Source organism: Trachemys scripta, chromosome 3 (assembly GCF_013100865.1).
Source record: "Trachemys scripta elegans isolate TJP31775 chromosome 3, CAS_Tse_1.0, whole genome shotgun sequence".
NCBI classification, from domain to species: Eukaryota; Metazoa; Chordata; order Testudines; family Emydidae; genus Trachemys; species Trachemys scripta.
Window position 1 is genome coordinate 50,827,853 of NC_048300.1, and position 16,230 is coordinate 50,844,082.

Genomic DNA, 16,230 nt, shown 5'->3' on the forward strand with positions numbered 1-16,230 from the left:
CCAACACTCCTCAGTTGTTTTTCCCCTCAGTCTTGATTCCCATGGGACCTTACCTATCAGCTCTCTGAGCTTCCCAAAATCTGCCTTCCTGAAATCCATTGTCTCTATTTTGCTGTTCTCCCTTCTACCCTTCCTTAGAATTGCAAACTCTATGATTTCATGATCACTTTCACCCAGGCTGCCTTCTACTTTCACATTCTCAATGAGTTCCTCCCTATTTGTTAAAATCAAATCTAGAACAGCTTCCCCCCCAGTAGCTTTTTCAACCTTCTGAAATAAAAAGTTGTCTCCAATGCAGTCCAAGAATTTGTTGGATAGTCTGTGCCCCGCTGTGTTATTTTCCCAACATATATCTGGATAGTTGAAGTCCCCCATCACCACCAAATCTTGGGCTTTGGATGATTTTGTTAGTTGCTTGAAAAAAGCCTCATCCACCTCTTCCACCTGGTTAGGTGGCCTGTAGTAGACTCCTAGCATGACATCTCCCTTGTTTTTTGCCCCTTTTAGCCTAACCCAGAGACTCTCAACACTTCCGTCTCCTATGTCCATCTCTACCTCAGTCCAAGTGTGTACATTTTTAATATATAAGGCAACACCTCCTCCCTTTTTCCCCTGTCTATTCTTCCTGAGCAAGCTGTACCCATCCACACCAACATTCCAATCGTGTGTATTATCCCACCAAGTTTCAGTGATGCCAACAAGGTCATAGTTGTATTTATTTATTAGCACTTCCAGTTCTTCCTGCTTATTCCCCATACTTCTCGCATTTGTATATAGGCATCTAAGATACTGGTTTGATCTTCCCTCCCAGTTTTGTCCTGACTCTCCTTTCTCTCTGCCAATATAGCCCACACTTCCTCTCGTTTCCGACCCATCTCCCCGGTCTCCATGTTCCCCACTTACCTGTGGGCTTTGCTCACCTGTCCCCGTTGAACCTAGTTTAAAGCCCTCCTCACTAGGTTAGCCAGTCTGTGCCCGAATAGGGTCTTCCCTCTCCTCGAAAGGTGAACGCCATCTCTGCCTAGCAGTCCTTCCTCGAATAGCATCCCGTGGTCTAGGAAGCCAAAGCCCTCCTGGCGACACCATCTTCGCAGTGTAGACCTGGCCTTAGAAAAAAAGCCTCTTTAAGTTACTGTTGAAAATGGGACTTAGGGCCAAATTTGCAAAGATATTTGGGCACCTAAAGATGCAAATAGGTTAATAGTGGGATTTACAAAAATGCCTGAGCCCGATCAAAATAAGTGGGAATTAGATGACTATAGGGCTTAGGAACGTCTGAAAATCGCAGTAGGCGCCGTTTGCATCTTTAGCACCTTAAATACTTTGAAAATCTGGCCCTTACACCCTTGTGAGAATTTTATCCTTGTTTACAACAAATGCAATAAGATCCTAGAAACTGGACCCTTGAGGTCATAACTGTTTGCTTCCATTCCACCTGCCACTGCAGAATTGTTCCCCACAGTATATTCTTGTGTATTTTGCGCAGTCCAGTTTTAAATGGCCATAGATGGGAGAGTTTCACCCACGGGAGACTATTCCACAGGCTGAGCAACCTCAGTGCTATGAAATATTTCCTGATATCCAGCCTAAATTTACCTTTGTTCAACTTCATCCCATCATCCCTACCGAAAGCTCCGTGGCGCATTCTAAACGATTCCTTTCCATCACTGCTGTTTACACCCTTCAAATACACAGACTCTTAATACATTTCCCACCCTTCAGTTGTCTTGGCAAGTTCCCCATATTTAGTTCTAATCTTCCTTCCTGTATAAATAACCCGTCCAGTTCCATCAACAGTTTTGTTGCAGTCCTTTGAATTCCTGTCAAACACATGATCCTTGGTATAGTTTGATCAGACTTCCATTCAGTGGTTACTTTGCTCCCACCCCCCTCCTCTGGAAGGAAGCTCAGAGGAACCTCATCTAATCATATAATCCAACCTCCTGTGCTGAGGTAGGGCCAAGTAAACCTAGACCATCCCTGACAGGTATTTGTCCAATCTGTTCTTAAAAACCTCCGATGATGGGGATTCCACAACCTCCCTTAGAAGCCCGTTCTGGAGTTTAGCTAACCTTATAGTTAGAAAGTATTTCCTAATATTTAACCTAAATTGCCCCTTACTTCTTGTCCTACCTTCAAATGGAAATGGAGAACAATTGATTAATAACAGCCCTTAACATATTTGAAGACTGTTATTTGGTCCTCCCTCAGTCTTCTCTTCTCAAGACTAAACATGCCCAGTTGGGTCAAACAACTTTCCTTATAGGCCAGGTTTTTCCTAAACCTTTTATTTGCTCTCCTCAGGACCCTCTCCCATTTATCCACATCTGTCCTAAAGTGTGGTGCCCAGAATAGGGGACAGTACAGTTACCTTCCGCATCTTATATACGACACTCCTGTTAATACACCCCAGCACATTAGCCCTTTTTGCACCTGCATCATGTTGATTCATATTCAATATGTGATCCACTATAATCCCAGATCCTCTCCAGTAGTACTACCACTTAGCCAGTTATTCCCCATGTTGTAGTTGTGCATTTGATTTTTCCTTCCGAAGTGTAATACTTTACAGTTATCCCAGCTTGGTGTCAGCCACAGATTTTATAAGCATACTCTACACTCTATTATCCAAGTTATTAATGAAAACATTGCATAGTACCAGACCCAGGACAAACCCCTGCAGTACCCCACTAGATATGCTCTCCCCAGTTTGACAGTAAAACATTGATAACTACTCTTTGAGTATAGTCTTTCAGCCAGTTATGCACCCATCTTATAGTAATATCAGCTAGACTATGTTTCCCTAGTTTGCTTATGAGAATGTCTCATAGGACTGTGTTGAAAGTCTTACTAAAATAAGATACATCACAGGTCGATTGCTCCTCCCCTTCCACTTGGCCAGTAACACTGTCAAAGCAGGAAGTTAGGTTGCTTTGGCATGATTTGTTCTTGACAAATCCATGCTGGCTATTCCTTATAAGACTATTATCCTCTGATGCTAACCAGTTGATTATTTAATAATTGTACCAGTATCTTTCTAGTTATTGAAGTAGGGCTGTCTGGTCTGTAATTCCTTGGGTGCTCTTTGTTCCCCTTTTTAAAGACAGGTTCTATGTTTGCCCTTCTCCAGTCCTCTGGGACCTCCCCTGTCATCCAGGAGTTGTTGTAGATAACACTGCTCTACAGCCAAAATGCTTCTGAAATAAATGTAGTCAAACTTTACTAATTCTGGGTCACTGAGAACGAAAATGATGCTTAAAATTGTTGATTGGCTCTAGTTTTCAAGATATGCTATTGGGTTAGTATATACGACCCTTGACTTGGGAATGGCGGAGGATAAGTGAGTTATAAAGGGAAGGGCTCTCACTTTAAACCAAAAATGACTAAAATACATCTTTGACTGGATCTATGAATAAATCTATGACTGAGTTTGGACAGTACTTGCTTTTTAGGCAAAATAATGAATGATGCAATCTGAAGCTGGTATTGCATCATACATGATATGAATTGCATCATGTTATTCCTAGAAGTCATGGAGGATGCAATCCTAACGAAGCTTACATCACTCTTACATCAAATTGCCCTATATCAGCTCTAGAAATCATACAGTGTCGTGCTCTCTTATTTGTCAGTGTTTGATTTTGCAAAGGGACACATTTCTGTTTAGCCAAAGTGAGCGGAGATGCCTCGGACTTGTGTGAACAGTGCAGATCACCAAGAACATAGCAGAAGTTGAGTGACTTTTGCATCACAAAAGCGCAGTATAACCACTATGGTTAAGAAAGCCTATCACCTTTATTTTGGCTGCAAAATTGGAGATCAGGACAAGAGGTAGGCCCCACACATATGCTGCAACACTTGTGCAACAAGTCTTTGCCAGTGGTTGAACAGGAAAAGGAAATCTATGCCTTTTGCAATGCCAATGATTTGGAGAGAGCCAACAGATCGTAACAGCAATTGTTACTTCTGCATGGTGCCTCCACTTGGGAAAGGTGTGTCAAAGAAGAAAAAGTGGACTGTGCATTATCCAAACATTCCATCAGCTATATGTCCAGTACCCCACGGAGAAGGACTGCCGGTTCCTGATGCACCAGAATCATTCTCACTTGAGTCAGAAGAGGAAGAGGATGAAACTTCTGGTTCTGAACCAGCAATGTCACAGGACCCGCATTTTCTCCCATCCTCCTCCTCTGAACCACATCTCATAACACAAGGTGAACTGAATGAACTTGTCAGGGATTTGGAACTACCCAAGAGTAAGGCAGAGCTGTTGGGCTCCAGACTACAGCAGTGGAATCTCCTGGCAGGTGATGTTGGGGTTTCCATGTTCCGTGACCGTCAAAAGGATCTTGTCCCATTCTTCTTCATGGAAGGTGATCTTGTAGCCTGCAACAACATCGATGGTGGGATGGCAGCCCTCAACATCGTTCACGATCCAGATGAGTGGAGACTGTTCATTGATTCATCGAAGACTAGTCTTAAAGCTGTTTTACTGCATAATGGCAATGTTTTGCCATCAATTCCAGTTGGTCATGCAGTCCATATGAAGGAAACCTATGACAACATGAAGCAACTTTTGAGGTGCATAAACTATGACCAACATCTGTGGCAGCTTTGTGGCGATTTGAAGGTTGTTGCTCTCTTGCTTGGTCTGCAGACTGGATACAAAAAGTACTGCACTTTTCTCTGCGAATGGGATAGTCGTGCAAGAGATTCCCACTACATCAGGAAAGATTGGCCACTCCGACAGTCATTGGAGCCTGGGAGGAAAAGTATTCAGCATCCACCACTTGTTGAATCAAGGAAGATTTTGTTACCACCTTTACACATCAAGCTGGGTCTGAAGAAGAACTTTGTCAAGGCCATTGACAAAACACAAGCAGCTTTCAAGTACCTCTGTGGAAAATTTCCAAGGTTAAGTGAAGCTAAGATAAAGGAAGGTGTCTTTGTTGGTCCTCAGATTCGTGAACTTCTTCGAGATGATGCATTTGACGATGCACTGCGTGGCAAGGAAAAGACGGCATGGAAAGCCTTCCAGTTAGTGGCAATAAATTTTCTCGGAAACAACAAGGCAGACAACTACAGGTTGTTGGTGGAAAACCCCCTCAAGGCATACAAAAGCCTTGGTTGCAACATGTCACTAAAGATACATTTTTTGCTCTCTCATGTAGATTTTTTTCCACCGAACTGCAAAGCAGTGAGCGACAAGCATGGCGAACGATTTCACCAGGACATTGCAACTATGGAGAAACGCTATCAGGGCAAATGGAGCCCATCTATGCTTGCAGACTATTGCTGGACAGTGACAAGAGATGCTCCATTTAATGAATACAAGAGACAAGCCAAGAAGCGCCGAGTAGACACTGAATAGGACTAAACTATGTACATAATAGTTTTTTGCCTTTTGTTTCATAATAAAATTTAATTTATATAACCCTTTTGCTGATTTTAAAAGTGTTACATAAACAGGACAGGTGAAATATTATCATGTAAAGCAACCATAAACACATGAAAAGACCTAGGTTTACAATTTATGATTAAAACTCTACTATCTACACAATATACATAGACATAAAATGTAAAAACTTAAATATCTTAGAAACAGTAGCCAATCAGTTGTTTTAATTGTCATATTTGAATTCAGCACATCAAAATACATAATAAATAGCACATTTTATCTCTGAAGCAGACGACTTCTCAAAAATTGTAGACCAGTGTAATTGCTAACAGTTCAGCGATTGCTTTAGCTAGTTTCTGAAGTATCTTGCCAGCTATTTCATCAGGTCCTGCTGACTTGAATACATCTTTCTTCTCTAAATATTCTTTAACCTCTTCTTTCCCTATTGTGGCTTGCATTCCTTCCCCCTTGTTACTCAACGCAATTAATGTTAAGATCTGTGCCCCTTCTGAGGGTACTTCACAAATAGTATGAAGTCCTATATTTACATAAAATTTGTAGCCATGACCTTTTAAAGTCTTTTCAGGAATTGGAGGTGATGGTGTCTAGTGGTTAGAGCCAGGACCTGGGAGTCAGTTGGATTATATTCTTAGCTCTGTCACAACCCTGTCACCACTTAACTTCTGTCTTAGTTTCTCCATCTGTAGAAGGGGAATATAATTCCTATTTCAGCAGGGTTCTGAGTCTTGCTAACCTGTTTGTAAAACACTTTGATTCGCTATTGAAAGGTGTTCTAGAAGGACAAAGTTATTTTCTCTTCTCTCTATCCCCTTGCAGGCTCCCTGTGCGAGTGCCTACAGGTGTTGCTTCCTTCCCCAATGAAGTCCTGCACACTCCTCGGTCCTGGGCGCAGCAGAAGTACATCAATATCATCTCCTTCAGTTTCATGCCGCGAGGTGGCCACTTCGCAGCCTTTGAAGAACCGGAACTTCTTGCCACAGATATTCAGCAATTTGTGGGGAGAGTGGAAAAGGAGGAACCCTGGAGGGAGAAGAGAAAATAACTCCCCCACGTAAGGTGCCTTTAACTTCAGGCACTTGTAAACTCAGTATGGCCTGTGCTATGATATGCAAGCTTACCTTGAACCAGATATAATAGAAAATAAAATAGAGCAACAGTATATTCAGATGTCGTATTCTTAGGGTGTAATAGTTACTCTTCACTAGCAGGCTGAACTGAAACAGTATAAGAATGTAAGATGAAAATGTATCTTTTCACATGCAGAACTCTGAATGTCAGCATTGACACATGTTAATTCTCTTTGCTTTGGAGATGCAGTGGGAAGTAGATCTTATTTGATTTAGATGTGTCTTTGGAAGAGTAAATTTCCTTAGTTACTACAACCATGTGGCAGCTTGAGATTTTCAGCTGATGGTAATCTATAGTCAGGGGTTATGGCTTCACTTCTCTGCTAATAGGATGCATTAGATTTCTGTACTGAAAGGTGGGAAATGTAGCATTTTAATGCATAACTAACTGAACTACTCCAGCAGTTAATCGTTCAATAAAGAAAAGCCTATTGAACGTCTCTGGTGAATTTTTAAGCTCTATTCTGAGCAAAAGGAAAAACCTGACCTGGAAGGTTTTTGCTTACTTCCTCCCTTGCTAATATCCCAGTATGTTTCATGCTGTGGCATCTGATTGTAATGAGATTTCTGCTAGGCATGATGGGATGACTTAACCATGTAACAGGAGAATTTGGGAGTCTGGGATGGAAGGGAAATTTTAAAAAGTTCAGCTCAAACTTCTCCAAGAATTGACTGTCCCCCAGCTCGGCAGGGACATGAGCAACAAAATCTGCACTTGCTTTACCTCTGTTTTCATTAGTAAAATATTCTGTTGTGTTCTCACTCTAGTCTCTGTTGCTTGCAGGCAGAGGATGTAAGCGAAGAATCGTCCTCTTGTTCCTAGAAAGAATTTGCTGCAGGGAGGGGCCTTTCTTGAGTTATTCCAGGTACACTGTGAGGAAAGTGCTTTCCCATGGGGGTGGGGGGTGTCAGTTCTTTTGCTCATGATACTACCAGCTGTTTGCAGGCCCTGATATGTTCCTTTTTTGGTTAAGTCCTTGGCTTCTGGACACTCATATTTGTCTTCCTTCCCTCCTATCCCCATGTGTGGTCTTACATTTCAGGGCAATAGGTCACCCTGTCACATCTTTATTGCATATGCAGACATCTCCTACAGCATCAGGAAACATTGCTGTATACTAATATAAATGAATATTTCCCCAGGGACTGATCAGTCACAGCAAAGACAAAATAAGTGAAAGTGAAGTTTGCTATATGATTCCTGCCAGATCAGTTTTCTAATGCGAGTAAGTGGAAAACTCAGAAGCAGTTTCATCTCCTTTCTGGTATAGTTCTACTTTTAGGGGCCAGGTCTGAACAAAAGGAGGTAGAGGAAAGTAAATGAAAGTCTGTTCCAAGTTCTTATGTTACAGCAGCCCTCCTAGCCCAGTCTTTAACAAGAGAGGTTTTTTTTTCCTTTTAAATGTTCCTGATGATGATTCAGCATTTGTTGCACTGAGTAATTTGAGACACTGATGATAAAGCCCGCCAGCCACTGAGAGAAAATGAGTGGGCACCACAATGCCACATTCTGTACAACAAAGGAAACAGAATTTTATATTAAATTTGTCAATTTTCCATGTTAATTTTTTTTTTTATCAAGAGACACTGTAAAGGCTACCTGAAAATGGAATTGACTGACCAGATCTGGACATTAAATTTAGGTTTTTCAAAGCTCAGTAGAAATATGTCATTAATTTTTTATTTTTTAATTAAGTTTGACTTTGACTCAAATGTTCTCCTGTTGTCTCTTCTTCAAGTTTCTAAAATACAGAAATCCAATTGCAGCAGGGGCTACTACTCTCTTTTCATCATCTCGGAAGAGTGAAATGCAAACCTTTCCAACCTATGTAGGGAAAACTACATTTTTTTTAAAGTTACATTTTTAATCAATCACATCTGCTAACAACACATTTAAAGTACTATGTCTAAAACTTTAACCTATGTTCTGTCACTATCCTTATCACTTGCGTACCCAGTTTATTTAAAAAACAAAGCACCCTGCTGTCCACTTCTTGCTTTATTTATCACAAAAACCTACTTTAGCAAACTTGAAGCAACTCCCGTGTCTAAACTGCAGGTTTTGACATTATCCAAATGTGGTGGTGGAGATCTGTTTGCATCGCCCTTTTATGGACAAAACTCTGGTGTGACCCTAACAGCTGGATGAGATATCTGGCTATCACTGCTTTGAGTGAATTAGAAATACATCCCCTAGCATGGGATAGAGGGCTCTTTATTGGGAGCATATGGTAATTGGTCATATTCTAAAGGGTTCAAAAGAAGAGCCAGTCAACATTTTTTTTGAATTTTCATGTTCTCCATTAGCTAATGATTGTGATGCAGTGATGATGAATAATGCTGATAAGAATGACGAATAGCTCCTTTCACAAAGAATGGGATTTGTTCCTAAGCCAGCTGCGCATCTTGGCATTCATCAGAGTAGCAGCTGATTTGTTGGAGATTCTGTTCTTTGTGAAACTTTTCAACCAGCAAAAGAGCTCCACTCGGCACCTGGTTGAATAATTTCTATCCTAAGCTGTTCCAAAAAGGATCCTCAAAGCAGTAGCCGTGGCTTTCACAAACACAAACTGCTTCTCTGATCCAGGAGCAGAGCTCTTTCGCTGCTGACTGGTTTCATTAACATGGTTCCTTTCCTCCACATTACTTTCTGTAAAACAAAGTCTTACAAGGCTGTTTGGTGAAGCTACTATTCTGGTCAGCCAGTTTTGAAGTAAAGACAGTAAAGTAGTTGTTACTTTCAGCAGGTACAATATACAAAATGCATTAAATGAAGATAAATCTTTGCTTGGAAGAGTTTGGACAAGAAAGGCTCTGGTGGGTACAGTCAAAGGAGACCAGGCATAAATCCATATTGATTTCAGGCCAGTTGCTTTAAACACTGAAAATGATGTCCTTCATTTCACTTGCTATGACATGATTCTTATGACTGAAGTCTACAACCCCTCCCTTATGGCAAATTTTCCACTCTCAGCGAATATATAATGCCAGTAGCATTGATGGGGTTTATGCTGATGCTTATAGGAGAATTAGGCCCATTTAGGCTTTGTCAGTTGTTTTCCAGCTTTGCAATTACTCCTCTTTCTTAAATTGCAATCAGGAAGGGGATACCAGTTACAGCAGCAAAGTGCACTGTAGAGCTTGCCCGGCTCCAACTGGGCCTTGGCCCTTCCATGAACAGGGACTATATTCATGCAAACCACCCCATCTTAAGGGAGCAAATGAAAACTACGCCATTTCAGGTAACCCTGCCTTTCTTCTCAAAGCTGACTGCATGAAGCATATTCCCATAAAGGAAAAGATTCTCTCTCTCTCCCGAGTTTTACTTAGAGCTTTGAAGACAGCAAATCAGGATGTATTATTTTTGGCTAGTTCAATATGGCAGGTCCACCTCAAAATAAAAGAATCCACTTCTACAGCCGCTGTTTCAAACTGCCATAGGTCCTCATTATTTCCATTTTACAGAATGGCAAACTGAGGTGTAAGTGGAGGCAGTGACGCTCCCAGCAGGTGAATGGAAGGTATGGAAAAAACACCGCCATGCTTATCAAAAGTGATACCTGATCATGGCCCAACTTGCAACACCATCAAGGGGCGTGACTTTCAGAGTGCTGAGCACCCACCTGGTTACCATCAGGCCCCTTTAAAGTGTCAAGTTGTATGTCAAAAAGTGAGGCACCCCAAATCACTGGTCACTTTGGAAAATCTTGGCCTTGGGCACCTGCTTCCCTCTCCCGGGCACTTGCCCCTGCACTACGCGATGTCCTTTAGTTCAATTTTTTTAAAACTTTTTTTTTTAAGCTCATCATTTACCACCACATCTGCGAAGCTGAAAAATATGCCAGTTAGTCGGTATTTTCATACTTAGTTGGCAGTGTCCTGTTAATATTCCAATCCTGTTTATAGGGGCATTGGGCTCATCACTGAGCCCACCTCCTTCTGTCATTGCCTCCAGCAACAAGAACATCGTACATACTCCACTCTGGGAAAAGCACGAATTGTTCGTGTGCACTGTTAGAGGTCAGGTAATCTGAGGCTGAGTGAAGAACAAGCGAGACAGGAGGTGGAGCTTAGATAAATGATAGAAACAGGGAGTATCTTTGCTGTCAGCATTTCTCAAATGAAATCTGAAGAAGGTGTGCGCCTGCTAAGATTTGCCTTTGTTCTCATGGTAGCTCTGGTTCAGTCCAACCTAGTGGGGGTGAAGGTTCACCCTGCTTACAGTCCTTTGGATTGTACTAATTCCTCTCCAGCTGAGCCCAGTCACATTTCCATCCTGGTCTAGGGCAGTCTCTGCAACAGCAGTTGTAGACTGTGCTCCGACATCCTTTTATCTGTCAGGGTCTGAGTGACACTTCTATGAGCGTCTCTCTGCTGAGCAGATGGGAACCTGTTTTAGAAATAGGCTGACATTGCTGGGTTTTTTCCTCTAAAAATATATTTGTGCCTATTGTGCTCTAGCATTGCTCTTGCCTAGATGTAGAGACTGAAAGGAAATCTGTCCCTGCACTCTCTCGTACTGTAACAGTAATACTTTGATATTAACCTAGTTAGCTGACAGTGGCAGAAGGTTGAACAAAGGTGGGGAAAGGTTCTTACCCCATTTTTCAGATGGGGAAACTTGGGTAAAGAAAAATTAAGCAACTTGCCCGACACATCTCACTAACTTCCTGGTACCCAGATATAATGCTGGCCTCTGCTCTAACCCGTAGACAACACTCTCTCACTTTTTTTTTTTTTTTTTAAATTGGGAAGTGGAAGGGGTTACTTAATTATTTCTATTCGTCCCCAACATACAGCTCATTTTATGTCTCAGAATTCTTGAATATTTCTCTCGAGAAGCAGATTTTGATTGTATGCTGTTCGGGGTAGGGATCTGCACTTCAGAGCCACCTGAAGCACCTGGGACACTACACAGAAGCAAAAGAATGAGAAAAGCCTGACTAAAGCTTAAACAACCTCCAACAGAAAACTCCCCTAGAGCTGCCACAGGCAGGTTGAGAGACACCAGATCTTAAAAATGATGCCTTATGGCTTCATAGAAAAGATTTTGCTCCAAGACACGTACAGAAACCTGGTTTTACAGTCAGAAGAATTAAATAGTACCAATACATTTTAAAAAATCTTGGGTATTATGCAGTAAAATCTGTAAGATATACAGAGTAGAAGATGGTGTGGTATGAAGGTTGTATTGGCACTTATTTAGGGTGATCAGTATAACTCAGTCATGGCTTCACCATCAATGAAGCAACCATCCTAAACTCTCAGTGATCAAACCTTGATACCCCAACACACCCTCATGCATAGGGCTATGATTTTGTCACAGAGGTCTTGGTAATCTTGAATATAGATATGAAATAAATAAATCCATGAAATCTTGGAAAGAACTGTAAAAACACATTTGATGAAGCCCCAAGTGGCATTGCAGCGCTACTCAGGGTTAGCCATCAGCTCCTCTTGGAGATAGAGGGCCAGACAGGCATGCACCAGGTTGCAACGTCCAGAGTGGGGAGTCCAGCTCAGCCCTGGGGCACAGGAGCTGCTGCTGTGTGGTGAGTTTGCTCTCCACCCCAGCCTTGCCACTATACTCTTGTGTATGTTGATGAAAAAAAAAAATGACATTTGGTGACCTTTCTGTGACTTACCATTTTTTCCCCCTTCACCACTGCAGAATAGATTAGAAAGGGATTCCTTTTCCAGCACCTGTGGAGGGGGAGCTTGTCTGTTGGTTAGAACAAGGGACAGAATCAGAAGACCTAGGTTCTTGTCACAGCTCTGCTGCTGACTTGAGATCATGGAATTCAGATCCAATTTCACAAAATGTTTAACTAAAGTGAGCACCTCTGACAGTCAGGCCTGAGCACCTGAAAAATCCAACTGAAGTTAAATGGGACCTGCAGATATTCAACACCTTTGAAAAATCAATAGCTGGGGCTGCCACTGAAGCCCAACTTTAGCCATCCAGAACAGTCAATCGTTGCTTCCTCAATTCATTCTCAGGGCTCTTCTCTGAACTGTTTTTTCCATTTTTCAACATCTTTTTTAAGTGTTAACACGCTGTTCCAATGTGGTCTGACCAATCCCAGATATAGTGCCATATTTTCTCCCCCAGCAACTCTTTTTGGGTGAGGGTAGCTGCTGTACATGTCTATGGGGGAGAACATCGTGCTCTAGATCTTCATTTAGAAACCATGTTGACTCAGTAACCCCCCCTCAAGCCTCAGGGAAAAGTGACTGCAGCTAAAGTGAGCGGCCACTATTAAGCTGCAGTTCTCGGTACAGCTTTCAAATGTAGATACACAACATACACGCTCGCTTAGGAGAGAGGGATTAGACAGTCAGTGATATGAGGGTAGGGAAGTATTATGACTAGTCCTGTTATTTGCTTGCTATAACAAACAGGAGCAGGCCAAAATTCTTTGTTATGCTGCTGTTAAACCAATTCTCCAGGCTCCTGCTATCATACTCTATCCACTGGACCATGCTGCCTCTTACTGTTTTTTAGTCTAATAAATACACATGTAAATACCTACACGCTGCATAAAGCTAGTCCTGGGCCTGACATTTAAAAATAAGTATATTTTTATACATCTAAAAACGAAGGAAATTCTAAATTGGTCTAAATCTAATTGCCAGAATTGAGGCAAAATTGCACTGCTGCTTTTGCCATTTCTAAACAGGATTTATAGCGCTCGATCCAAAATTAACATTGCAAATATATATTTAGCTTCCTTAAGTCAGTGAAATCCATACTTAATACTACAAAAAAGCCACATACTATCCTCTAGTCATAAAACCTGGTCTCTGGGAGGGAATTTCAGTGCATTCAGGTCTGTGACGATCAATTGTATGCTGTACCAGAGCTTCAGGAAAGAAGGGAATAAGCAACCACAGAAGAAAACTAATCCTACGCCCCCAGGAGAGGGGACAGCTTATGGTGTCAGCCAGGAATCCAGATTCATTGAACTGGGGATTGCAAGCTCCAAATTGGAAGAGATTAGTAATGGAGACACATTAAATGTGGAAGGGTAGTTTCACATACTGGGCCAGCTAATTCACGGAGCCCCATTCTCTATGTTCTGTCAGAAGGATTAGACGTTAATGCCTGGTGTAGACAGCAAAAAGACAGCTGGCCCCGATTCATGCCCTTCCCAAAGGGCAACTACTTATAGACTGTACTAACAAAGACCAATTCGAGATCATCCAGAAATTCTCTACTTGAGAGAACAAAATTGGCAAGTCACACTTGCTGCCGCTGAGATCCGAGAGCTCTGCACACAGACCTGATCAATTTGATGTCAGATGTTAGCAAGAGCCAGGAGACATGTCAGCAAGCCAGAGACTTGACCCAATGGGTCAATTTTCAGTGCATCTGCTGTTATTGGTTTGTTCATTGTTATGACCTGGGGAACAGCTGCCCTCAGGATACAAAATACCCAAGCTTTGCTACTTTAAACTATCTGAAGCAGACACTTGCAGCTGTTAGGGGCAGAGTACGAGCACAGCTGCCTGATAAATCACTTCGGGATCTAGCAGAAATACTTGTGTGGCCATCAGGGCACAATAGGAAAATGGACATTGAGTTTGTTAATAGAGAGGGTTATAGAACATTAAAAGAAAAATATTCTCTTTAGCAGAGGCAATCCATCCAGTAGAGATAAAAATCTGTATGTTTCCAAGTATTGTTACATCCAAGAGTAGGCAGAGGCCCTGCCTCTGCACTGCATAGACAATATGTCATAACCTTTGGTGTGATCAGGTTAGTGATGAAACTTAGGCAGGAGAAAAAAATCTTTCATAAAGATCCTACTATCCTACCCACCACACTTCAACTAATGGCTGAGAAAACTCCCCCCTCCGCATCTCTGCTTCTGCAAGGATGACTCCATCTTTTCATAATACATTCGGTTGTCAGTGCTCGCACTTCACTTTTTTCTTCTTTCTAAATGGAATTCAGTCCTTGCACAACTGCATGAAGGTGAACAGAAATGCACCCAGTTACAGGACAGGCTCCATACTTCCACTCTAGCTTCGGTCTAGGAGAACGTGTTTTTTGCTGTGTGTACAGTATGTAGCATCTCACGCTTTCTAGCTTTTAGTCACACTTGAATGTCAGGCTTCCCCAACATTCAGGTTCCATAGAAACACCAAGTTCCAGGACACAGCTGCTGCTCAGAAAGTAAGTAATGACTTAGCAAAAAGTTGGAGGGAGAGGACGTTGTTCTTTCTGAGCTATTCCAGGCAGGTTTGCAGGCCTCGAATCTCAGGAAATACAGCTTCTGAGAGTTAGGATCGGCAACTCCAGCTGGGTCATTGGCTTAGGATGCTTGCCAAAGGATTTATAAGAGGTTCAGTAAAGAATGTCCAATGCCTTTAAATATGGATTTCATGTATGGTATAGTCCAATATCCACATTCGCTGAAGTTTCCATCCCTTACTGTGAAATGCTTTCTCTCTAAGGCTCATCGAGGAATGTGAGGAGTTCCTATTACTGATCTAATTTTATCCTCTTGGAAACTTTCACCAGCACAAAAGAATGAACTACAATCAGTGCAGTTTCTGAGTTTCTTCCAGCCCTGAAATAGACCCAAAGGACAACATAGCAAACTTAGTTAGGTCAGAGCAGCCTTTATTCTGTGCTGCTAGGCAGGGATCTTGTAATTTTCTAGTGGATGCTTCCATCCCCCAGCCAAACCGAGAAAGTGAGTGCACTAGGTCATGCTACAGTGGATACAAAAATGGAAAGGGACTGGATGGCTCAGGGAACTGGTAATGGATACAGAGCCTCTCACAGGTACAGTTTGTGAGTTCAACATCATCATAGGTTGGTGGTGACCAAGAATGGTTGCTACATGGTGGTTTGGTGGCCTAGGTAAAATAAGCTTCTGCATCAGACCCCTTGCTAGCACTCAGCAGAGGCCAAATAATGACTACTCAGTGAGATGGAAATTCCTCCCCGCTTCAACTCTTGTTTTTGATCTAGAATCTTGAGCAGGTCTGAAGCACATTGACAGGGCTGCGTGTGGAAGCTGGCACTATTATTGCCACTGTCCATGATGAATCTGTCCTGAAGATGAGAAGCTTCACTGTCAAGGACTGTCACCCTCCCGCCTTTCACGAGCGCAGAGAGGACAGACACCAAAGCTAACTCAAAGCCAACACTTGTCCTAGATATCAGACCCGGGACCTCACTCAGTAGATCAGTGGCAACAAATGTGAAAGAACTGAGTTCTACTGTGGAAGACAAGGATTCCTGACTGGTGTCCAGCCACAGCTAATAGGACAAGTGTGTGAGTCAAACCCTTCAGCACCATGATTACCAGTGAAGGTGCCTACAAAAGGGGTGAGAACTGCTTAAATAGATGCATGTGAAGAGGATGTTAAACTTTAACTTGAACCAGACAATTGAGAAGTCAGTGGGAAGGCAGAATTACCAGGCTTCCTTTTGGTATTGCCTCTAACATGGCCATGAGTAGCAGGATTCCCAAAACTTAGGGCCCTACCAAATTCAAAGCCATGAAAAACACTTCATGGGGCGTAAAATCTGGTCTTTTGGGTGCTTTTACCTTATACTACACAGATTTCACAGGGGAGACCAGCATTTCTCAAACTAGGGGTCCTAACCCAAAAGGGAGATGCGGGATGAGGGTGTCAAGATTTTTTTAAGGGGGTCACAGTATTGCC

General features: G+C 42.2%; 1 protein-coding gene across 2 annotated transcripts in view; it reads left to right on the forward strand.

The window, feature by feature from the left end:
• The window catches only part of EPHX1 (epoxide hydrolase 1), a 54,525-nt gene extending 47,539 nt beyond the window's left edge, over positions 1-6,986 (forward strand). For both annotated transcript variants that reach the window (XM_034764695.1, XM_034764696.1), the window contains one exon: positions 6,236-6,986. In XM_034764695.1, the coding sequence (XP_034620586.1) occupies positions 6,236-6,461 (226 nt within the window). In that variant the 3' untranslated portion in view covers positions 6,462-6,986. The remainder of the gene's footprint in view (positions 1-6,235) is intronic.
• Positions 6,987-16,230: the final 9,244 nt, after the last annotated feature.